The following is a 23789-nucleotide window of genomic DNA, read 5'->3' as shown; positions in this document are numbered from 1 at the left end:
AACCCATTAATCTCAGCATCTCCCTGTATGTTCTGTACTCCAGCACCTAAGGTCCCCTTCTGTAGAAATACTTTCTATCCCATCAGTGCCCAGCCTGTATTAAGGGTTATTCCATCCCAAATACAGGATTTTGCATTTTCTCTCCCTGAACTACATGAAGTTCACATCAGTCTATTTCTCCAGCCTGTTGTGGTCTCTCTGAATAGCAGCTCAGCCCTCCTGTGCATTGACTACTCTCCCCAGTTTGGTATCCTCCACCAAATTTTGAGTGTTTCCTCCTGTTGACCAGGTCAGGATGTCCCCTTGCAGCCCAAGATCAGAACAGCCATGTTCTCCCTATGTGATGAGGCCATGGTGTGCCAGGAGTGGTTATTCCAGCCAGTGCTGGGGACCATACCATGTTACATGTCATCACTGCATTGTGCCAACTCTTATCTTGCTGTCTGAGTGCCTCTGAACCCTCTACCATATCTGTGAACTTTCACGTTAATGACCGACTCTCTTGATAGCAGTGATCAATGGTTGGTTCCTTGCTTGTTGTGCTATGAGATGTTGCTCAGCTACCTACCACTGAGCTCCCAGGTTCTAGCAACCCCAGCAGAAAAGAATTGGCCTCCCAGCTGGCATGACAAGTTGGCCTGAGAATCAGACCAATACATTGCTCCACAGGCTAGCAGATCATTAGCCAGCAATTGTCTTTTGAACAAATACATTTACAGAGGCTTTCACGAGAGAGGCCATTTTCCTACTAATGTTAGGGGATTAATTTCCCTGTTATAGAGGCTCTGATAAAGGCTGCATCATTATTAACAACAGAGGTAGTGAAGATTTAGTTTAATGTCACTAATTCTTTTGAATGACTTCCATAATAACTTGATGATTAATTATTATCACAGAACACTTAAAACTGTGCTTTGGAAATGAATGAGTTATGCTTCCTGTCCTGGAGAGCTTAAAGTGTAAATATGAGATGCAGTATTCAAGAGTTATGGCATAGGTGGTAGGGGAAAGGAGTACCAGCCTTACAGACTTAAATTCAGGACTGCTTTAGTCTCTTCTTTAGTGGAGAATTTAAGCAGCTTAAGTTGAATGTGTGCTTGTGCTGAGTAAGGATGTGGTGTTGTGTTAAAGCCAATCTTAATATCACATAATGGCTTTGTGTGTTTATGTGCAAGCACACACACATGCATATGTGAGAGGAAGACTAGTGGAGTAGAAGGGAATGAGAGATCTGTCTAAGTTTACAGACCCATCAGCTGACCTTTATGTCCTTTATTCTTTACCTGCACAACTAAAACTTTTGTCTTAGTTGCTGCAGCTTTTCTCTTCTGGCCTGAGCAAATTCAGATTCTTGCCCATTCGCAAGCCAGCTCCAGGTGCCACCATTTCCTATTCTGATGCACTGCTCATATTACTTCTCTTTGCATCCTTTCTCTGGATTCCATTCTCTGTGGCATCAAGTGTAAGTCACCTGCTTTCACCTTCAGTGCATTTTTCAGCCCATCTCTAATCTTAACCTTTCCTCTTAGTTAGTACCGAGAGCTCAGCTTTTGCATCTGGTCACTTCATGATGATGTTCCCTGCCTGTTACTTATTTATCTAAGGACTTTCATGTTTTCTCTTGCACATTTCACTCCAGCGAAGAGCTCTTAAATGAATCCATGGGGCCAATTCAGCATCCTTCTGCTGTTCCCTGTTCAGAGCTCTTCCTTGCTATGCTATCTACCACAAAACATGGCCACATTTCGACCACTTCTTTATAAAGGAATAAAACCACCAAAGCGCTCCCCATTATGCAGTCTGGCTTTGTGCCTGTCCTCCCTCTGCATGTCCATACCTAGCTCTTAACTGCATTGTTTGGTAATAAAAAAAAATAATAGTATAAATATAGAAAGTATCTTCCTGTCATTCTCATTGTTAAGGCGGGATAATGAGTTTCTTCTCCATGACATTCACTGAGATAAATGTCATTCCAGTACATTTGTGTTGAAAATGGTGTCTGGAAGCACATCTCAGTGCAGCACTGCCTTTTCTTGACATTATAGACATTGTGCTATGCTATGGGGCTAGAGAGGATCAGTCTGAGAAGATCCATTTAGGAATGTCCCAACCAAGCTCTGAAAGCTCAGGAAATTATCCTGCAAGGCACAGTGCTTGGAGTCCCCTTACATCCCTCCTTATAGTACCCATATACTACATGGAAGCGTGGGATTGGAGTTGCCTCAGGGTGTGGAAAGACCAAGGATATGAAAATAGAGCCTAGGTGCAGTGAAAGAGGGAAAGATAGAGCTTGTGAGATGCTGACTCTACACTGGATTTTTCAGCACAGAGATGGAGTCTTAGATGCTTTGACCTAACAGACTGGGTTTACTGGAATAAATAGACTGCTTGACTTTGGCTGTTATACTGTTACTAAAAAGTAATATATGCTAAGATTAAATGATCTTTGGGTTTTTTTCCCTGCAATAGGTCTTAGTGGACAGACGAGGCAATTCAATCACCAGTAATTTTACTGTCTTTGGGTTAGAGGTAGCTTTTAATGAAATCGATTCTCCCAAACTCAAATGATTTTACAATGCAAATTAAGGCACCAGTAGACCAAAGAAAGTTTGGTTGTAGAAGGCAAACGTACAACGGGACTTGAAGTATATTGCAGCCTCTTTGCACACTGCTTTTACCAAATGTATGGTTGCAGGAGAAGAGGTGGCATGTTGGTTTGAGACCCTGAGTCACAGAATTGCCAGCTTTGTTCACTTGTCAGTTTTGTTTTTTAATTATGTCAGGAGTATTTGGCCCTTGGTATCCTCATGGGACATAACTTCTGCCCAGCTCTGTCATGATGGGGAGCTGATACCTGGTGAAAGTAAGCAAGAGGTAAATGCCAAAATATATCATTATGAAATAGCTTACAAATCTAGTGTTGTTTTCTTTCTGAAGGGCAATAACAGGCAAGATCTCATCAGGTACTGGTAGGAAGGTCTCTCCTATACTGGTGTGGCTAGACAAGTTTATACAAGCTGGGGATTGCAAGGTACCATTGGGAGATCTGGACCTGTAAAAGTTTAGATGTTGTACAACAAAGCAAACATACAAATGGGCGTAGTTAAAAAGCATGTCAGATGAAAACAAGCTGTTAAAAAAACCCTCCAAACCTTATCTTTTCTGTTTTCAAGGAGCAGTGGTGATTCATCAACAGGGTAGATCTAACAGGATGGGAATTATCTTAAAGAACAGCTCACAATTAATGGATAAAAGGCTAAAGTTTAGCCTGCCAGTTTCATCTCTTGGCAGTGGTTTTCATTTGGCTATTACAATGTGTCAGGGATGTCTCCTTAGCATGTCCTCTTATCTGTAAGCTGCAGGGAACAGCTTAGTGATGTTGACTGAAATTCAGGGGAGTTAAGTTTAACCATGGAGCTTGCATCTTTAGGTCTTGGAGAACCAGGTCTGTGTGAGGGATAGTGAGCTCCTGCTACAGCAGTAACAGAGTTGTCTTGTGGGTGCAGCATGGGGTGGGATGTAGGAGATGCAATGTCTGATTTGTGCTCCGTTTCTCAATCCTGAGAACTGAGTCCTGAGCTTGGTTGGATCCTCTTCTGATAATTTGAAAACATGAAGATATCTTCATTCTCAGGTATCCCCTGAAGTCACCCCCAGGAGTGTTATTTCCCATCCTGGCCATCTGAGGGCAGGAGTATGTAGACATGGGGAAGGACTAGAAAGGTGATGGAATGGGAGATAGTGTTAAAGTGTTGCCAGGGATTCCCCTGAACTACTAGCAGCTTGTCTGTTCTGGCAACCTTTTTGGCAAAAGAAAAGGGGAAAAAAAAATGCTGTGCCTTTCCCACACCAAGCAATGATCCCCCTCCAGCACCAGCAGAGACCTGCGGGAGTCCTGGCATAACCATCAGTGCAGATGCAGGACCACACAGAGCAATCCAGTTCTGAGGCTAGTGGTGCCTTGTCTTTCCTCCTCTCTCTCAAAAGTCTCAGGTCCAGCACATAACCATTGCAGGCCCAATGATTCTCCATTAGTCAGTAGCAACGGTCTCACTAGTTGTAATAGGAACAGGTCAGGCCCTTAGTTGCAGCAATATCTCCTTAATGAGCAGAAACTCCAGCAATTTCATCAGCTGTCACTCCTTACATGAAGAAAGATCAGCTTGTGCATGGATCCAGTTGTTCTCATTATTTTTGTGTGTGTGTGTTACATTCTCCAACTGTGGTAGAACTCTCCAGATCATGGTTTTAAGGTGACAAATTAAACCACCGGGAAAGCACTAAGACCAGTAACTTTTGTTTTCTAAGTGGGGCTGTACAAGAGCCATGAAGCCCAGCTGCCATTGTGCAGAAGCATGTTTCATCTGACTTACCTGTAAGCATTAAAGCACTGAGTTTTGGGTCTATCAGGCAAGAGCTGTTTACCTGGTGACAAATCATAATTGCTCATATTAAATCCAAAGTACACCAACACATTTTTATAATTATTTCCAACACATTGCACAGAATTTGTCTGGTGGGCCAAGCAAACAGTTACTGAGCTTGGTTTACAACCCAGAGTCCCAGATTGCATTGCTTGCTCCTGTAATGGCGCTTCATTTAGCTAGGGATTTAATCATTCATGCTGTAAATGGTGTCTTGTTTCCATGTCATTGTATCACTCTAATCTGCATTTGCACTCATTCAGATTCTTCTGGTTGTTCCTTTTTTTTTAACAGCAGCTTTCATTGAAAGGCTGATAAAATGTGCCCTTTCTTAGGCTAAAACAGGATGTTTTCAAGGTGAAAAAAAAAGAATTCTGCAAATTAAACCGTAATTATTCTCTGGTCTTCAAGAAAGACTTAATCTCCCAGCCTGATTTCTAGGCTGTAATCTCACTGGGACAGGTATTGCCTTGACATTTGCATCTCTTGAGGTGAGTTTTATAGGTGGCAGGAAAAGACAGATTCCTGAGGAAGTCAGTGTCAAGCTGTGTGTGCAGATAGCTCTTACCATCTCTGGGCTCTTCAAAAACTGTTCTCTGAGCATATTGCTAGTAGTCGGACTCTTGAGCCTCACTGCAGAGAAGTGGATACAGAGCATGGGTGAGACAAAGTCATTTTACACCATATGATCTTCTGAGGGCTGGATCTCTTCAGAAGTGAGAGTCAGTAGCTCTGTTTCTGATCCTGTATGTTCTGTTTTTCTTCTGCTGACTGTGGTTGGTTTGCTCCTTGCTTGCACAAGTGAGGTGAAGTGAACTAGACTGCAAAAGGAATATAGTCCTCAAATCTCCCACAATAGTCCTGATGTGTCTTTTTCTCTGTGTTGCAGTCCTTTCTCTGTCAATCCCTCCATCGGGACTCTTGGGATTGGTGATGGCATGCAAGTAACAGTGGAGTTTCACCCGCTGAAGACCGGGGATCACTTCAGATCCCTGATAGTTCACTATGACACAGGTAAGTGCTGGGCACTGCATGGTGCACACTTTGTGTTCTTCAAAACAGAGCCCTTCCTAAGCAGAATAATGTTTAACTTGCTTTGCAAGCTACTTCTAAAACCTTTTCTTTCAAAACCTGTGAATGTTTCACTGTTCAGAAGTGAGCAGATAAGGGGCAAAGGCTGAGTCTGTCCTTGCTCTATATGTCCTGGGTCACTGTGTGCTGGTCCATCCCTGGGGGACCCTGGTGTCAGCACAGGGTTCTCCCCCCAGCACCCCCCCATGACAGTCATCTGCCATCATTCCCCGTTGTTCCAGCCACCTCAATTCCTTCTCCAGGTGTACCTCCCCTGTCCCAGCATTACCTCAAAGAAAAGTGAAAAAGAGTTGGTGTTTAGGGGGCTGTTTAAGTGGATCCCCTCAAGCAGGAATGAGATTTTTGGAATCCTGTTATGCTGGGAGTTGCTGATTGGAGGAAGGAGAAACCTTGATTCTCCATTGCAGTGTGCATAGTCACATGTGAAGTTTTATTCCTAGACAATGCTATGTTTGAAGTGTAATATGGGGAATGGGTGTCTCTATCAGACTCTTCCCAGTGCCCACTGTCTCTTACACACCTCTGTCCCAGATACTGGTTCTCCGTTGTCTTGCCACAGACTTTTTTTCCATGTTGCCCTCTACCCATCTGCATCCCACACTTCACATCAGGACTAAAGCAGCCAGGACTTGAGGGCCTTTGAGATTTGGCAGGAAGTGCTCACTGCCTCCTGAGATAGGTGAAAAATTTATACTAGGGTATGAGAAGCCAAGATCAGGCCACAGAAATACTGTCAGCTGCATAAGTCACTTCAAGAGTTAAGCGGGGAAAACTCAAGAAAAAGGTGTGACGTTAAAATGTTTGTCGGCCTTGGTTCAGCAGAGGTATCTTGTGATGCTGAACAAGACGCTTTCTCAGTTGCATGAATGCATTTGGTGTGCATTTTCTCTTGCCTGAAAGATAGGTTTGTTTTGTCCCTATTCCTGAACTTCGGGCCCGGGAAGCATGATGTCCTAACCTAGGTGCTACTGTGATGCTTTAGCCCAGCAAGGAGCATTTTAGTTGACTTGAGTTTGTAGAAGGTATAAAAACGCTTCTATAACTTCCAAATGCTCTTTGTAGCCTTATGAGTTACCACAGCTTTGTTTAATATTTTTCGGTTAATGACATATTCACAGAGAATGGTTTATGCTCGTTCAGAGAAGCTCATCGGTTAGCATAACACTTTCTTGGAAGAGCGACTGAAATTTCAGATAGAGAAGCACAAAAAGTGCCTCATTTGTATGCATATAGAGAATCTATAGGATAAAATTCAGAGGGCTAGATCTTTCTCTGGGGTAAAACAGTAATAACACTAGAGGCTAGGGCTGCAGGGTTTATACTTTGTGACTGAAAAGACTGAATAATTAGGGCCAGGATCTTTCAGGCTTTGAAAACCTGAGTCTTATCAAAACACCTGGTTCCTCCATGGTTAATCTTTGCAAAAGATTTGAATGAATAGGCCATGGAGATCAAACTATCTGCTGGCTCTGAGATGGGCAACCTCCCAGGAACATGTGCAGCTACCTGAGAGATGAACCCAGGATTCATTCCTATCTGTCAGTACAACACTGCAGTTTTTTTAAATAAACCACAAATTGAGAAGGAAGGCAAGGGAATAATTAAGGGATTATCTCTCTAGCTTTGAAGCATACAAATAAGTAAAAGGCTGCTGAGATTAATTGCTAAAGTGAAAGCGAAACATTTAATCAATCAGTCTTAAAAGCTGCTTATTGCAGGTGTAGTGCAGAGCACCAGGCAATATTACCCAACCTTGTGTGGCAAGCTCTGGCTAATTTGTCCTGCACTAAGTCAGACTCCCTGTGACTCGCATACAAAAAGCAGCTAGGTTGCTCTTTCAGAGCCACCAACAGGCTGTTTGTTATGAAACAGAAGTGCTAAGAGCAAAATGGCAGTTTAGGGTGTTGGGAGGTCTTTTCCTTGCTTTACTGTTTATCTGTATTGACTTGCTCACAAGTGGCAGTAGTTCTCAATGAATCACAGTTGTTAGTGTGACTTGTGTAGGGTCAGGTGCATGTTGCATTGCTTTAATTTTTGCTGAAGCTGGGTCAAATCTGTCCCTAGCATTGCTTAAGCAAACACACAGCTCTTCAATGTGAGTAAGTCACAACCTTCCCTTTGCCTATTATTTGGTTGATTTAAATTGTGCATCCTTTAGACTGTCCTGGTTAGGAGTACAGGTACTGTCCCCTAGATAGACTGAATATGTAGTGGTAGTCCTGTTGCTACAAACTTTAAAGATGAGTGTGAAGAAAACGTCTTTGCTGCTAAGAGCATAATGATTTACAATGAAAATTTGACCTTCAGTGCTTTACAAGTCCAAACTCCTCCATTTCCCCCATGTACGTGTGTCTGGGTGTGAAAAATCTCAGCTCATACTGAAATGAAGGTGACTTGGGATGTTCTGGGCTACAGCACATCCCTATTCATCATCTTAACATCAGATGATGGTATCAGAAGGGGTTTCTGAAGCCTGCAAGCGAAGCACACACACTGGCTTGGAAAGGGTTCTGCACTCAGGACCACTGAAGGTCTGATTGGTGGCTTGGCACTTCCCAGGTGACTTTTAGCCCATCCCATGTGGATGTAGGAAAATAAATTTATGGAGTTAAGTCTAGTTTCAACCAAGTTGGTATTCATAAAGCTTAGATATTCTTTTAGCTCTCGGGCAGTGCTCAAGTGAGATGCCCAACCTGGTTGCCCTGAGTGCTGCTGTTTGTACTTCAAACCCAGTTTGCTGTAGTCACAATGTTCATGGCAACCTGATGGCATAGCCCAAGCTTGACGTGGGAGGGTGAGCTTTGCTCAGGGACATGTGGCTAAGCAGATGTGTGACAGCTTCCCAGAGCTGTTCTGGAGGTGCAAAACAAACTCACCAGTCCTGTAGCACCCAGAAACAATAACATCTATGGCAGAAGCTCCATACAAGTAAAGGAGGCTACCAGAGACGGGAGGTGCTGGAGAGATGCTGGGAATTGTGGAAGGAGGATCACTTCTCTGCTCATAGCTCCCTAAATCCTGACTCACATTAGACTCCTGTCTCCAAGAAGTACCTACTGTGGTACGATGGGTGGTCTTCAAGGTGTAGGACCAGATTCTGTGCTTGTCTGTAGGTGCCTGCAGTGCCTGCTGGACCTTGTGGCGAGGAGCTACAACATGCTTCTGGTCCAGGAGATCTGTTGTGCAGTGCTGAAATTCCTCTGTACAGTTTTTCCCTATCGTTTGCCACATCCCTTGGGATCTCTTTGTCAGCACAGGAAACTTCAGTAATTAGCAAAGCCCCAGTGAGCTTGTGCGTGACTGACAGACACTATATATTGAGATGCTTTTATTGCTGTCAGTATTAAGAGTAATCATGCAGATCATTTTCCTTCGGTGGCTCTGTGAGTCTAATGCAGAAGCAAAAGCCTGGGGGCAGGATCTCACCCTCTTTGAGAGGAGAGATCACAGCCAGTGTGTGAATTTTAGGAGACAGCATATCCAAGAAGAGCCAGCCCTCCAGCAGGAACGTCTGCTCCATTACTGTGCTGTCTCCTCTTGGTGCAGAGCTCCAGAAAGCAGCTTCCCTAGAATAGAGGTAACATGTGGCTCAGGAATAGTTCTTGGTGGTTTTAGTCCTGCTGGAAGCCTCCAGCCTCCTGCTAAAAGCCTGCTGAGAAACCATCTGGGTGTTTGGCATATTAATACCCTGTTTTTCTTCTACTTCTTGCATGACTTACAGGAGGGCTGAGAGTTTCTGAGCAGGAGCTCTCCTAAAGCAAATCTTGGCTTGTTTGCTGTGGATCACAGACCCAGGCTCAGAGCATCCTTTGTGGCTTTGCACACCCAGGGCAAGGAAGGGAGAACTCAGCCTTGGCTCCTTGATTAATTACTTCAAGGGCAGGTAGAAGATGCGGGCAGCATCTGCCTCCAGCTCCATAGTTGTCAATCAGATTGAGTTTTCCTGCAGTGGGTTAGTAACTGTCCCTGTAGGAAGTGGATGAAGTAATGTCTCCCCTCCTGAGCCCTGGGGAGCAAAACTTGCTCTCTGCCAAATTCAGGTTATTCCTGTATGGGAGAAGAGAGAGCAGCTTAATCTATTTCTCCAGAGCTGGACATGATGTGGAGCTGAGCTTGCCCTGCCCTGGGTCAGGGAAGGGTCTGGCTGCCATTTTTCCCTGCCTCTGAGCTTTCCTGGCTAGCCCTGAACGTACTGGGGTCCCCAGCATTGCTTCCTCCCTGTTGCTTCTTGCTAGATGTAGGGCAAAACATGGTCACCCTCATGTTACATAGCACTAGGCTGTAGCTTGGAGAAGCAAGCCCTGGCCTGAGATGTCTCCTCCCTGACAGTGTCCCTCTAGTCTCTCCGGTAGTCCTCTCCAGTCCCAAAGGCTAGCCAACAGCCAGGTACTTCAGCTCGTCATGCTAAGGGGATTGCTGCAGGGAATTTTGGTACTGAGCATGGGAGAGCCACCATGATGTGCGATTTGGGTTGATGAGTATCTGCTTGTGTAGACTATCTCTATGGCTGCTAGCCCTCGGTGTGTGGAGCAAGCGTGATTAGCAGGTCTGTGATCTTTCCCTTCCTCTGAGCCAGCATGGATGCCTGTAGGATAGATATGATTTCCCTGGGGCAACGTAAGAAGAAAAATAACACTAAAAAATTTCCTGGGTAGATCTCAACTGAAAGGGAATCACTGTACTTCGTGTGGCAGCAATGCTTGGGGTTACAGGGGGGTATTGAAGTTCGATCTAGGTCTTTACCCTACACAGGATGCCCTGACCCACCGCCCTGAGATGCCTCTGCCCTTCTTGGTCTAACCACAGATAGCTTTTCTGTGCCACAACAGCCTCTGGAGACATGAGTGATAACTGCCAGCTCGAGAAAATGCTGACATTTCATCTCAATGGGGAAAACGAAGCATGAGATCACAGGAAAAATAAAGACGTATTTAAAAATTACTAATTAGGGAGCTGATGTGGAGCTCTTTAGTCACCTGTGGAATGACTGAGTTTGATGTGATGTATTAGAGCCATTTGGGTTTGGTGAAGATGATGGGTAACTACAGAACTGGGTGTGCTTGACTGGCAGTGGGGGAAGGAAAGCCTGTGTGTCTGTGATAAACTGTAGGGGGGCTACATCTTATTGCAAATGGGCCAAGGGGAATTGTCAACTGTGTTAGTGACTGTTCAGCTCCTCTGTGGATCAGCATGGGGTTGCCAGCTGGGAATGTAAATGTGTTGGTATGGTGAATCCCTTTCTGCAGGTAAAATTGATGCTGAGTTTAGCTGAATTGGTTTACTTTGGTAAATGAGGCTACCCATGCAAGGGCTTGGCAGTGTGTTAGTGGTCACTGTACACACAGAGGAAACTCATTAAATCCCAGCCCTGGTTGTTTATTGCTGTTTGAGGCTGAACAAGTAACTGTAGGAGAGCTAGCACCTCTGAACATCTCAGCTACCCATAAGGATAAAGCATCTGAGAAAAGCACTGCCTTGCTGTGGCATTCATCTGTGGGTTTGTGTAGTCTTTGCAGAGGTGGTTGTTTTCTCCATAGCTCTGTTGTCTTTCCTTTAAGAACCTCCTTTCTACCAAGGGTCTTGTCATCTGTCTTGCAAGGCTGGCATTGCAATCAATGGCTTCCAGGAACTTGTTTGAAAATGAAATGAAAATCCTATTGATTTAGTCTCTAGATCAAGCCTTTTCCTTTTTCTTTCTTCTTCTTTGTAAGTCCACAGATGGATGTGGATAGGCAGCAGGGTTTAACTGAGGTTTAGCCCTTGTTGTGTTGCATTTTACATTCCTGAGATCACTCAAGTTGCTGAGCGCTCTCAATTTGTACTGACTTCAGCCAAAATGGAGGAGACAGTACTTGCCTGAGCAAACTCACTACCTCGTTAGATATTTGAGTTGTCCCTGTGTGGTGCAGGATACCAGGGTGGGAACACCAAAACCATTTTTTGGTTTTAATCTTAGTCTCATGTGAGTGTGTTTACAGGGGCTCTGATGTTGCTGTGAGTAGCATTAAGTTACTATTGAGCTAAATTCACGGCAACAGACCTGAGCTTCTGATGGCCACCACTGTGTGCCACTGCTATTCAAGTCTGCAGTTGTTCATCTTCATGCAATTCTCCATTCCTTCAATGCCAGGCAGATTTATAGTAGCTTCTTACAAGTGCTAAGAGATGGGGAAATCTGCTTCCTAAGCAGCAGCCTCTTTTGACTCCAAAGCTTCACTGTAGTGCACTAACAGATGTAATTTAATTTTTGTTTGTGTTTAGTGCTGGCAGGTGGTTAGAAACTATTTTATTCTGTGAGTTTTCAAAGAAGATCTTGTTTCCCATGCTATCCTAAGGTGTAAGCCAGACTGTGGTGCTGTAGTTATTACAAAAGGCTTCTCTAGCTTTTCCTTGGACTATCTGGCATTTTAAAACTTTGCAAAGGGATTTTTCTTTCTCCTTGGTGGTGAGTGCACATTGTGCTTTTCTTCCTTCGCTTGTGAGAATTCCCAGCAGTATGGCTGGTTTCTGTCGGACTTATATGTTCTTGTATGTCTGCTTCAAAGTGAGTGGAGGGAGGCATATATTATAGGCCAGAAAAAGTGTAAATGGGAGTTTGTGCAATTAGATGTTGACTTTGTGTCTTAATAGTAGCAGCGCTGCAACAGAATGAGGATTGGTAACTAATACTTTATACAACGGATTGGTTATAGGCTTTTATAGTTCAAATCAATTAGATTGATGGGTGAGTCTAATTGGTCTCCCAAGTGTTTGTTTATGTCAAAACAGCTAATCTGTAACAACTGTTTCCTGTCTTTGTTCCCCTTTTCTAGAACTGCTTGTAACAATGATTTTTTAATATTGTTTTAGATAAGGTTATTCTATTCCTTGCAAACAGAGTACGGCCTTTGCTCCCTCTCCAGGGCCTTGTGTTTCAAGGCAGATGGTCTGTCACTTTGAGGGTAGATGAAGGGGAATTAAGTTCGTGCGTCACTTGTGCTTGAGGTTTTTTTGCGCAGCTTTATAGTTCCACAACTACGTAACACCTCTTCTGACAAAAACCCTGCTAAAGCAACCCACGGAGTTGACTGCATGAGCACAGACTGGGGTGTGTGTACTAGGAGGGTCGTTTGAAGTTAGAAATCTCCTTTTGGCTGTTTTGTTCATCCCCAGGTATGCACAGAAACAGAATTCCATGTGATGCTGCGTATCCCATTTTTAGCACATGAAAGAGTTCTGGAAGAATGTGGTTTTCATCTCTTTGCAGGTCATCCTTGACCGCAGCTTGTCTACTCTATCATCAGTGGAAATCACTAATATGTTCTTAAGTGTCATTAACTCTGGATGCGTTTCAGGGCAGAACTGACCATTCATTAGTCTTCTTTCCTTGTGGATCAATCAGCATCTGCTGAGAAGTAGAAGAGCAGCTTGAAGGGTGATTGATTTATTAAGTGATATATTGGGCATGTCTTTGCCAGGCAATCAGAATGAAAGTTCCTGCACTATTTTCCCTGTGGGCCAAAAGCAATGTTTCAGCCAGTCAGGTACCCCAGCGTATCATTACTGTAGTAGCAATAATGATTAAAAATAGCTCGCGGCATCCTGGATATGCAGCAGTGCTGTCTTTCATCACCTGATGGTTTTATTGTCCTTTCCAGTACATTCTGCGAGGCTCCTTCACGCTGGGCAGAACAAAGCCTCCGTGCTGGCTCCCAGATACTCCTGTGCTGGAGTATTTCATCCTGTAACAAGGCAAACAGATCTTCCTAAGGAGGGTGAAGAGGGGGTAATGGGGAATACTTTGGGTGGTCCGTTACAGGAGGATGCACAACAAGGAGCCTGACTGAAAAATGAGATGACTTTCGAAGTGCAAGAGAGCTGTCTGAAGAGCCTGTGACCTGTCCTGTAGACCACTACTGTCTGGTCATTGCTTTCCATCTCCCTTTTCATCCCCATCTGTTGTCTTATGTTTCCTTGCAGTGCTTTTGGGGTAGAGACCCTCTTCTTGTGATGTGTTGCACGGGCTCAGTGGGTGCTTTGCTGAGGGCTGGGCCATGCTGGGGAATTCTGACTATTAACAGCAATAACTGGCAAGAGTAATGGTTAGGATGTTCTGAGCTTTGTTGTAGCTTGGGAATGATTCTTTAGAAACACTCATGTTAGCAGCAGCAGTTATTTAGTGGTGAGGTTTATAAACGAGCTGCTCTTGGGGCTGGAGTAAATAATGTGATGGTTTAACAAGGTCTGAAGGTAGCTCGTGAACACTGCCTCGGAGAAACTTAAAAATCACTGTCGCTGCTCTGCATTTTGCTCTAGTGCTGGAAATGCAAGTGTGGGGATGGACAGATGGCCTTTCTCAGACTGCCAGAGACCCAGCACACCTCGTAGGTGATGCCATTAGCTTCCCGACAGTGAAACAGCTCAGAGCAATGCTCCTGACTCTGATCTAGTGGTAGCTCTGTGGGAGACACAGTAAAAAGCTTATGGTGGGGAGGGCTGGATCCAGCTGTAGGTGACTTCTCTAGCTTTCCAGAGATTGCTTTAGCCTGGTGAAGTGACTGACTTCTCCCCTGGTGAAGTGGTAACAGCAGGCCTTTGCATGCTGTTTGGAAAACAAGAATATACCAGCAGTGGTGAGGTAGTTGGGTATGATAGTAGCAGGAGCAAAAGAATTACTTACCACAGATTGATATGGAAGTACAATAACACCCTTTTGAGTGAAGAGCTCTGCTTTCATTGGTTGCTTGTATTTTCAGTGAAAAAGCAGCAGGACCTTTCTCTCTTCAGCTGCATTCATAGAAGAGATGAGAGCAAGGCACAGTCTTCTGAGGGGCAAATGAAATTAAACTTGCTTTCCATGCTACCCAGGTATTCCAAATTTGACTGTCATGCACTCCTAAAAAGATTTTAAAATCCAAATTCAGCAAAGAGGGAGTGACAAGGATAGAGTAAGAATATGTCTCAGTGAAGATGAAATGCAGCAGGGTGCTGTTTTGTTTCTATTCAGTCTAATCGATCTGGCTATCAGCTTCAGAATATTTAGAGCAGTAATCAATGGAGGAAAGTACTAGCTGTTGAATACTAGGAAAGCATTCTTCGTAAAACCCCAAATTTGGTTTGAAATCTTGTTCAAGGGTTTGCTCATCCATTCATGGAGCTATACTTTCAGGCTAAATAAAATTTGTCTTTCTATTCAAGAACAATTTGTACTGCTCTGAAAACTATTCCCTCTTGCACTAGGATGATTGTGTAGTATTAGAAGAATTCAGAAAAATGTTTTAGCTGATCTGTAAATTCCCTCTTTTCCTGCACAACAGGCCCCACAGAGGATGACCCAATGCTAGATTTCTTACCTGAAGATAGTGAAAAGTTATCATGGTGTGCTAAGATACCTGTGTCCATAGTCATGCAGATGGATGGTGGAATAAAACACAGTGGTGTTTCTGCTGTGTCAAAGAGCATTGTTCATGAGTGCACAACCCAAAGCATCTGCTTTACTGCTGTATAAAAAGTCTAGCTTTTCATTTCAAGTTCAAGCATTACTTTGTTCAGGTTGCAGAGTGAGAGTTGTGTCCTACCGTCTGTAGGAAATGTTTCAAAAGCATGTAAGAATGAGAGAATTGACAGCCTGTAATAAGATTGTGTTGTGTAAATAATGATAGGGCAGATATATCTGGATTCAGTAAATGTGCTTTCATGGCAGCAAAGCATCCCAAACTATGCACCATGGACATTACCCTGTCAAGTGAAATACCTAGTGCTACATTGCTGTTACAGTACAGGTATTTTTTTTTTTTTTTTAAACTTATATATTAAACAACCAAGAGTCTTAAATGAAATGTCACATCTAATTTGGCACCCAAGACATGAAGTCTGCAGCCACCCTTGGCCACCCCTGACAGCTCCGCTCTGTATCTTTTCATCTGCCTGGCAGACAGATCTCTGACTTCCTCCTGACTCACTGGCAGCTGTGCACGCTCTACTGTACTGAGCGATTTGTGGGTTTATATATTCAGCACGATGCCAAATACTTTTCTTTGTGGTAGAAGGTGCTCTGGTAAACCCTCCAGCCTTCAAAAGAGTCCTCGGTGCCTGCAGCCAGGAGTGTAAGGGTGGCTGTGTTCCCAGCTCCTCTCCAGGAGAGCAGCAATAGGGGATGTTCAGCAAAGCGTGTAGAAACAGGCAGTGCATATGCTTTCTCCCTTGTGGGCTCTCTCTCGTTAGCATTTTTCTGAGCTGGAGGCTTTATTCTCATCTTTGTTTAATAGCTTCTGATGGTTTTCTCTTCCAAGAATTTGTCCAGTTGCTCTCTGGATTTAGAGCTGTTAGCCTCAACAGCTTCCTACGGTGGTATGTTCCAGAGGAAGGAATATTCCCTGGAAAAGTACTACTACTTTTGTGTAATATCTGATTATTAACATTATTTCAGGCTGTCAGGTTCCTGTTTTATGACAACTCATGATGAATTTTTCCTTAGTCACATTTCCCAGGCCATTCATGCTTTCACAAACCTCTCCTATCTATCTCCCGTATGATTTCTAGGTTGAGGAATCCTATTCAGTCTTCATATAAAAGCTGCTTCATACTTTTAATCATTCTTTCTGCCCATCTCTAATTTCAAATGCTTCAGCTTGGTTTTTGAGATCAGAACTATACCCAGTATTTCAAGACCCACATGGCCGTGGGTTTAGACAGATGATGATAGTTTTCATTGTGTTTATTTTGTAGTAGTTTGTTGTCTTGATTGTTGTAGAGCATTAGCTCGTGTTTCCATGAACCTGAGCTGTGCACGTCTCCCATTTCTTGGGTCCCGGTTCCTCTGTTTGCCAATGCATGCTGAGGATTCACTGGAGGGGAAAGGCAATGTTTATAAAGCTTACCCACGGCTAACTCTTCTGAACTTCTGTTATTTTTGTATGTTAAGTTGTCCATTATAGAAAGCAGATTGTCCAGTCGTTGGAAACATTGCTGTTTTTCTTGCAATGCAACTCATGTCTGGCCACAAATCCCTACCACTCCGGACTCCCTTAAGAGTAGAGAAATTGAGGTTATACAGGCATGAAGGCTGAACTCTCCACGTGTGAAGATGAATGAATGACTGTAGAGATCTACTATTTTAAGGATAAGCCCAAAAGAGGGGGGGCTCTCTTTTTCCCAGAACGAATGTGATTCTGCCATGTTGTGTCTGGCTTAAGATTTAAGGAGTCCATCCAGCTCTCTCCTTGTGTTGTTGCATGGTAGCCTTTTAAAGACAGGTCCAGCCACTGACTGCCTTGCTGTAAGCTGTGCAGTGAGGAGAAGGCTCTGCCTTTGCAGAGGGATGCTCTCCAGGATATGGCCAGGTTGCTGCACGTGTCAGTTGGGGCTGGCTCTGGTGGAATTGGTACTAAAATTTGAGCTCAGTTGACTCCCAGGAGTTACTTGGTTGGGAGGAATGAAGGTTTGAAAGCCCTGTAAATGAGGGAGCCTTTGGTGGGAGTCTGTTCTGCAGGGTGAAATGCTGGCAGGTACTCCAGCAAGACTCCAGTCATTAATCAGTTGATGTGCACAGCCAGGGGCTCTCTCCTCTTCAGCTCGGTCTGAGGTGGAAAGCAAAGATGTCCTTGCTCTGGTCATTGAATAGCTTGAGAGTACTCAGTGTGGACTTGCAGACTTGGGCATAAGCAACAGGAACCAGGCTGCAGAAATGCAGGACTGTAATGGGCAGGTTGGCATGGGCTGTGCCCCACCAGTCTCATTTTGACATATCTTCACAAACCCACAGCAAGTGAGGGCACTGCTTCTACAACACAGTGAAGTTCTCTTCTGTGTCCCATCCTGCTGTGGGCTGTTACTTCACTTGTTCCTCTGAACCTCCCTTTTCTGCCTGCATGCCCCCAGGTATCTTTACTTGTCAGGAACGAGGGATGAGGAGAGAGACAACACTGGTGGTGTGCCTGCAGGAGATCCTGGGCAAGCTGTGGCTGAGGCGGGTACTCCTGAGTCACCTGAATGACTTTGATGCAGAAATCCCTGTGACCTGAGTGGAATAGCAACCCGAAGGCCACCTGGGCACATTGGAAAAATCTCCCTGTAAATACTGTCATCTTGGGGATAAATCTCTACAAACGTACCCAGAAATAAGGTGCTTAATGTGGTGTCCAGGACATCCTCATGCTGTACACATGCAGCTATCAGGCTGAGATAAATGTACTAATCTGTGGAACTGCTAATACAGCTAAAAGCTGTAACACTTTCTTCTGTTACCTGTGGTTTGCTCTGTTCCTTGTACTTCCATCAACAAGTGAGATGAGCAAAGACTCCCCTTTGCTTTGTTCCAGGTGAAGATATTCACACAAGCCTTTATGGAGCAGCTGTAGATGTCAACGTCAGGCTAGACAGGAACTCCTTGACAGTTGAGAAGACTTACCTCACGCTGTCAAACCACAGATCTGTGGTCATCCACAATCGGAGTGAAATCATAGCCCACTTCCAGTGGAAGGCTTTTGTTACTCAGGAAGAAGAGGATCAGCAGAAGCTGAGGTTTGTTTGAAAGATTCATTTCAGCAAGATACACTGCCCAAGGGTAAAACTATCGTATGGTCTCAAGGGGTATTGGTGCTTTTGAATGGTTTAGGACAAGTAAACTATCCACGGCATCAGGGTATGTGTCCCTGGGCTTCAGAGTAATGGAGCTCAGCACTTCCCATTCCAGTTCCATCCATCTCCATCCATTCCAGCTGAGGATGATGTTTTGGGGAGGAAAGGTTGAGTGCAATGACTGGATTTCCTCAGAGAGAAAATTTGCATTTGTGGGAGCCACAAACCACTGAGGTCCAGAGATCCCTGGGCTACAGAGGGTCCATGAGGCTGAGGAAGGCGTCAGCACTCGTTAACTGGGACTGCACTGAGTAGTAGCACTTAACATAGCTGCAGGTAGCATAACTATTATGATATTCACTGCAGTTTCTTCCACTCCAGCTTTGATAAGATGGCAGGCTTCTTTTCCAGTAATGTGCAGGGTAAAGTGCTTCATTGGCCCTGAAAGTTGAGGCCAACTTGCTGTAGGATGGTGAATTGCCTTGCGCTGTCCCAGTTTCCAGCACAAGGTATTTCTACCCTTCTTTAGAGACTGGGAAGAGTTTGGAGGTGGAGGGTTCTGCAGGGAAGGTAGGGCAGCACAGGACTTGGAAGTGCGTTTGGGCTTCAGCAACCTGTGTTTTCATGGTGGTAAGAGATGGGGCAGGTTCTTCAAAGGGTGTCTTTGGTGAAGCTTTGAAATTCCCACTTCGGGCAGCAGAGAAACACTTAGAGCCCAGGGCGATGAATTGGAAATTTCACTTAAGGTGATTTAGGGGGATGCTTGTGTGACTTTTCAGACTTGGAGGGTTGTAGGTGTATAGGAGTTAGTCTGAACCGATAGCTGATCAGGAAACTGCCTCAAACTGGAGCACTTTTTAAGGGCTTCTGAGCAGATAAAGTTCAACGTAATTAGGTCAGAAATGCCTTGAAGGCCAAAACTAGTTTTCCACTGTTCTCTATTTTTAATTACACAGTGTGTGACTTCCATGCAAGCTCAGTGTGTTAAAAGAAAATCTCATGACCTTAGTACTTCCCTGGACCATTCCTTTACTGTCTCTTTCTACCTGTCTGTCTGGGAATGGACCTTGAGTCATCCTCTTTCCCCTCAGAAGCAACCAGGTTTCCTCACAGTTAATTTCAGCCTGATTTTTTTTTTCCAATTACATTTGATCTCATGCCTGTTTGTGTCCTAGACTCTGACCAGGATATTTTGTTCTGCCTTACTTGCAATCTTAGGGATGGTTATAGCTCCAAGGCCACTGTCCTGCTGTCAGAGAAGCTTTTGAGATCTCAGAGCAGAGAGTACTTTTTCATGAGAGGAGGCACTGCAGGACCCTGCACTGGGATGTGACCCAAAAAGACCTGGATCATTAGAAGGTCTATCCACGGGTTTGCTCCGTCTCCCTCCTGCAAGACTTTCTGGAATGTAATGGTGGAATTATTGTCCGTTGATGGAGGTTGAGTTGAGGGTTGCTCATCTCAGTGGCTGGAAGCCTTCCTCAGGCACAGCATTGTAGGTCAGCCATGGAGAAACATTTCCCATTGCACCCCATGGGGAGCTAGCCAATGCAAGTATTTTTGGCACTGGTGACAGCATTTGCCCAAGGCTCTGTCTGTGTGCAGCTAGTAACATCCGTGACCCTATTTCCTTTCTAATTGTATTTGAATTTAGCTGGGCGATGATCACTATCCTGTTTATACTACATTGCCTCGATTTGCTACATATAGAGCCTTCCACTCATCCCCCCAGAGTTGTCACTCGCTGGTTTTTCATAGCCAGGGGACTGGAGCGTGAAGGGGGGACAGCAATATGCCAGCTAGGAAGCAACTGCTCTGTAGCAGTGCTCCTTCCTCATCTCTTGGTTGTGATCTTTAAACACTAGAATGATTTCTGCTACAACTACCAAAGAAGGGAGGTATTAACTGTGTCAGAGCTCTGCAGAGAAGGCCAGAAAGCAGGAGAAGGTGGTTCAAGGCTAGACCTAAGGGTTTGGATTCAAAGATGCTGGTCCTGACTTCTTTACTGGGTAATGCGAGGCAACATCGCTTCCCTTCTCAGGGCCTCTGTTTTCATGCATATAAAACCATTAATTTCACTGGAGTAATGCAATGCCTGAATTTGTTAGTTTGATTTTAAAGTGCTCTGGGATCCTCTGGTGAAAGAGGCAGTATATGGAACAGAGAGCAGATACAGTTTGCTTATCTCTGCAGGTCCAAAAGGGAAGAAAAAAAAGTGATGCTAGTAACCTGCAGCTGAAACCCAGCTGCTTCTCCCGTTCCAGTGAAGCACTGCAGTGGGTGCTCCTTCATCTTTATCTGCATCCCCCAAGCAGCTCTATGGTAGGAAAAGCCAGTTGAGGTGGTTGGTGGATTCTCCATCAGTTGTGGCTTTGAGCCAGAAGGCTCTCTTGAAGGCTGCTAGCATTGAAAAACCTCTTTTTAGCTTGTAAGTGTGGAGTAAGACTACCTGCCATGCCAGCGAACAAGAAGGTGATAATCTGATCCATTTGGGACCCCGTGGCTCGGGGTCAGCTCCTTGCTGAGCTGCTGTTGCTGTTCCTCCTGAGTGCTCTGCTGCCCCTGCACTTACATGACAGTGTCTGCAAATATGTTGCTTATTACATTATCTGCTTGGTTTGCCTCTCCCTGTGGCTGCAGGCTGTGTTGCATGCTGCGGAGGCAGGAAGAGGATGAGATGGATTATTTTCTCGAGGAGTGCAGAGTGGACCCCACTCTCCGAGAACGCCTTTCTCTTCTCTCCCGCAGCTTCCAGAACCAAAGGGCGAAGGTGCAAGGAGACTCCATGCTTTTCTCCAATGATATTTTCACCATTGAGCCAGTGGTAAGTGATAGCTGAGAACCTCCCTTCTTCTTCCTCGAATAAGGTCACTTGGCAGATCCCTGCATCAGCTGGTTTGATGTGCTGAGAGTAAACATCAGGTTTCTAGTGAGGCTGGGAGAGCTTGTTGCAAAAAGCATTTCTGAACTGCGGGCTCCTGACAAGCAGCAAGAGCCTGCCTGAAGCTGAGCTCTGCTGCTAGGGCTATAAATTAAGGGCACTTAAGTGTCCTTACAGTGTTCAGAGGTATTGATTATTATATTTAAGGGCACACCTTACACATAGTGTATGGGGATTAACAAAGGGAATTAGAGCACTGTCAGCTGCCATATTGACCTGAAGAATTAAATGGTCCTCTGTGGAAAGGAGGCCAAATTCAGCCCGAGTTTAATCACGGAAATACAAATCCCTTCATGTAACCTCAACTTATAGCACATCTGAATCTCCCTTCCAGTGTCATCTGTGAGCCTGGACTCAAAGTTGGCAGGTTTAAATGGACTTTTTGAGTTCTATTGCACATAGGTACAGAGAACTTTTTGCTTTTCTGTTTATGCAAGCAAAACACCATGTCCTTCAATCAACCAGCTCCCTGATTCTGAGTATTTGAATGGTCTGAGATGAAGAATGCCTGCTGTCTGAGCAGTACAAAATCCCTTCTCATCTTGGAGTAAACCCTAGAATAATCTCAATCTCTTCTTTCTTTTAAAATAAGTGAAACGAATTTTTTTTTTTTTTTCAAGGAAGGGGATCATGTTCTCTTCTTGGTTATTCCTATAGCCCGTATAAGGCTGAGAGCCACTACTGTCAGCACAACTGCAGTTTCACACCCCTGTAGCTGACAGCAGCATGATGTGACCAAGACATTGTGTCAGAGCAGTAGGAATATTGTGGAGAGTGGGAGCTGATCAGATGATCATTAAGAGCATCCTGTGGTGTGTCAGAGCTGGTTTTGGAGCATGTCCCAGGGTTCCTGCTTCATTACAGTCAGACCTTGTCTCCACAACTAGCTTAACCTGCTCTTGAGCTCCTGAAGTGCATTAAGGTGAGGTCCAGAAGTCTGGCTGCCCACAGTACTGACTCCTGGTACTCCATGTAATGATGTATGGACATAAAGTATAGCCTGGCCTCAAGTCTTGAGTGGAAACCTTTCCTAAATGTCTATGTTAATGTTACATAGTTTGCTGTAGGGCTGAATATAAGTGGGCTGCTACATGAGTCTCTCCCCTTTTGTCTTGTCCAGCATTATCAATCTTTTGATTTCCATTAATTCCATTATTTATGGAACAATCAGTTTCACATTCAGAGTTTTGCTCATGTCTGTCTTCCCCCCTGGCATATGGGTGTCTTTACATTAAATGATAGTAAGTATTTTCTCCTCTTCATCAAATGTAGAATCTAAAATTCCACTGCCACTGACTTCCACAACCTTCTCTCTGGTGACAGCACTGTAACTTCTAGCTTGTGCTGCCACATATATCTGCTGCAGAGGCCCCCCCCAAAGCTGGCACCTTGCTGCCTCAGGCCTTCTGGCCAAAAGTGGCTGCTCTCTTCTTCCCACCTATTGCCCATGATGTCTGGGAGCACCCTATAGAAATAATCAAACCCTTGCAACGAGTGACTGCAGGAAATAATTGCTTCCAGAGGTTAGGAAGCTGGTGGAGGGATTGTAGTTTTGGAAATGCTTTCTGGACAAGGACGGCTTTACAGGGTTTGTGCAGAAGCTTTGCTGTGTAAGTGGACCATAAGCTGCCAGTATTTTCAGGTGTTGCTATCTGTAGAAGTTCCAGCAGGTCATTTCAGTCTGTATAGGGTTAACTTGCTGATGAAAATAACAAAAAAGAGGCGGCAGTGATTTTGGATTTACCATGTGACCATGAACGTTTTGAGCAGCCATCCAAGCCTGTGGGAAACAAGCTGTTATGCAACTCTGACTTTCCGAGCGCATCTCAAATTTGATTTATTTTTGCAAATACATGTGATACGTCAGCAGAAGCAGCTGTGATAGAAGCCCAGGTGGCTACCAAAGGACAAAGTCCTTGCTTTTTGCTGCATCCTCCCCACCAGAGCTTAGCTGTAAGTCACATTGCAGACATGTGGGAGCTGACTCCTTGGAAATGGAAACCAGAGGAAAAGGAGGACAGGGATTTGTTACCATTGCACTGACCTTGACAAGTCATCACTGTCCTGTCATTGCCTGGTAGTGACTCCTCAGTGTCATGTGTTATCTCTGAGCCGATAGAGGTGGTCTTCAAGATGTCCAGGTTATGAAACTGCTACTGTTGTTGATCCTGAGGTTGGGCCAGGAGGTAACAGTGTTGTTTGTTCCTGCAAATCTCCACCTCAGCTGGAGAACCATGCTGGTGCCCATCCAAATGAGAGGTTACTTCAGTTTTTGGCAGAAAGCACCATCTCCAGTGGGAGCTGTGGTCCATCCCACAGCTTGCTGTGGGTTCAGTTTTATTTATGGAAAGAGGCAGATGTTAGCTTTGGCACTGCCTTTCTCATAAGTGCCCTGAACTAACAGGATGCACTTTGGGTGTCATTTTGATACTTCTGTTACTAGCTCTGTCTTTGGTTTTTTTGTCTGCTTTGAGCAGTGATTTCCTTTCCGTAGATCGCCTTCCCCCTCTGCAAAATTAAGTAGGTGATTTGGCCAGCAGTTGGTGGTGCCCAACTTTTCAAGACCAGCTTTTTCTTATGCGGGCTGGTGGACCCTCATTATTTAGGGGCTGAGGGAGGGGAAATAGGATCTGCATGTATTTATGGTTGGGCTTTTCCATAGAGATCAGTTCTCTAGCTGTAAGTTATGGTGTGCCATTCCCTCCTGTATCATGTTGCTTTATGCTGTGGCAAAGCCAGGGTACAACAGCTGGAGTTTTTGTGCTGTGTCATCA

General features: G+C 44.6%; 1 protein-coding gene across 1 annotated transcript in view; it reads left to right on the top strand.

The window, feature by feature from the left end:
- HYDIN (HYDIN axonemal central pair apparatus protein) overlaps positions 1-23789 on the top strand; it is a 161548-nt gene that overhangs the window by 31190 nt on the left and 106569 nt on the right. Inside the window, 3 exon segments of the mRNA XM_030026239.2 lie at positions 5314-5438; positions 17816-18017; positions 20715-20898. Coding sequence (XP_029882099.2) covers positions 5314-5438; positions 17816-18017; positions 20715-20898 — 511 coding nt within the window.

Source organism: Aquila chrysaetos, chromosome 9 (genome assembly GCF_900496995.4).
Source record: "Aquila chrysaetos chrysaetos chromosome 9, bAquChr1.4, whole genome shotgun sequence".
Lineage (NCBI taxonomy): Eukaryota > Metazoa > Chordata > Aves > Accipitriformes > Accipitridae > Aquila > Aquila chrysaetos.
Note: the sequence above shows the minus strand (reverse complement) of the source record. Positions and strands in the feature narration are given on the sequence as shown.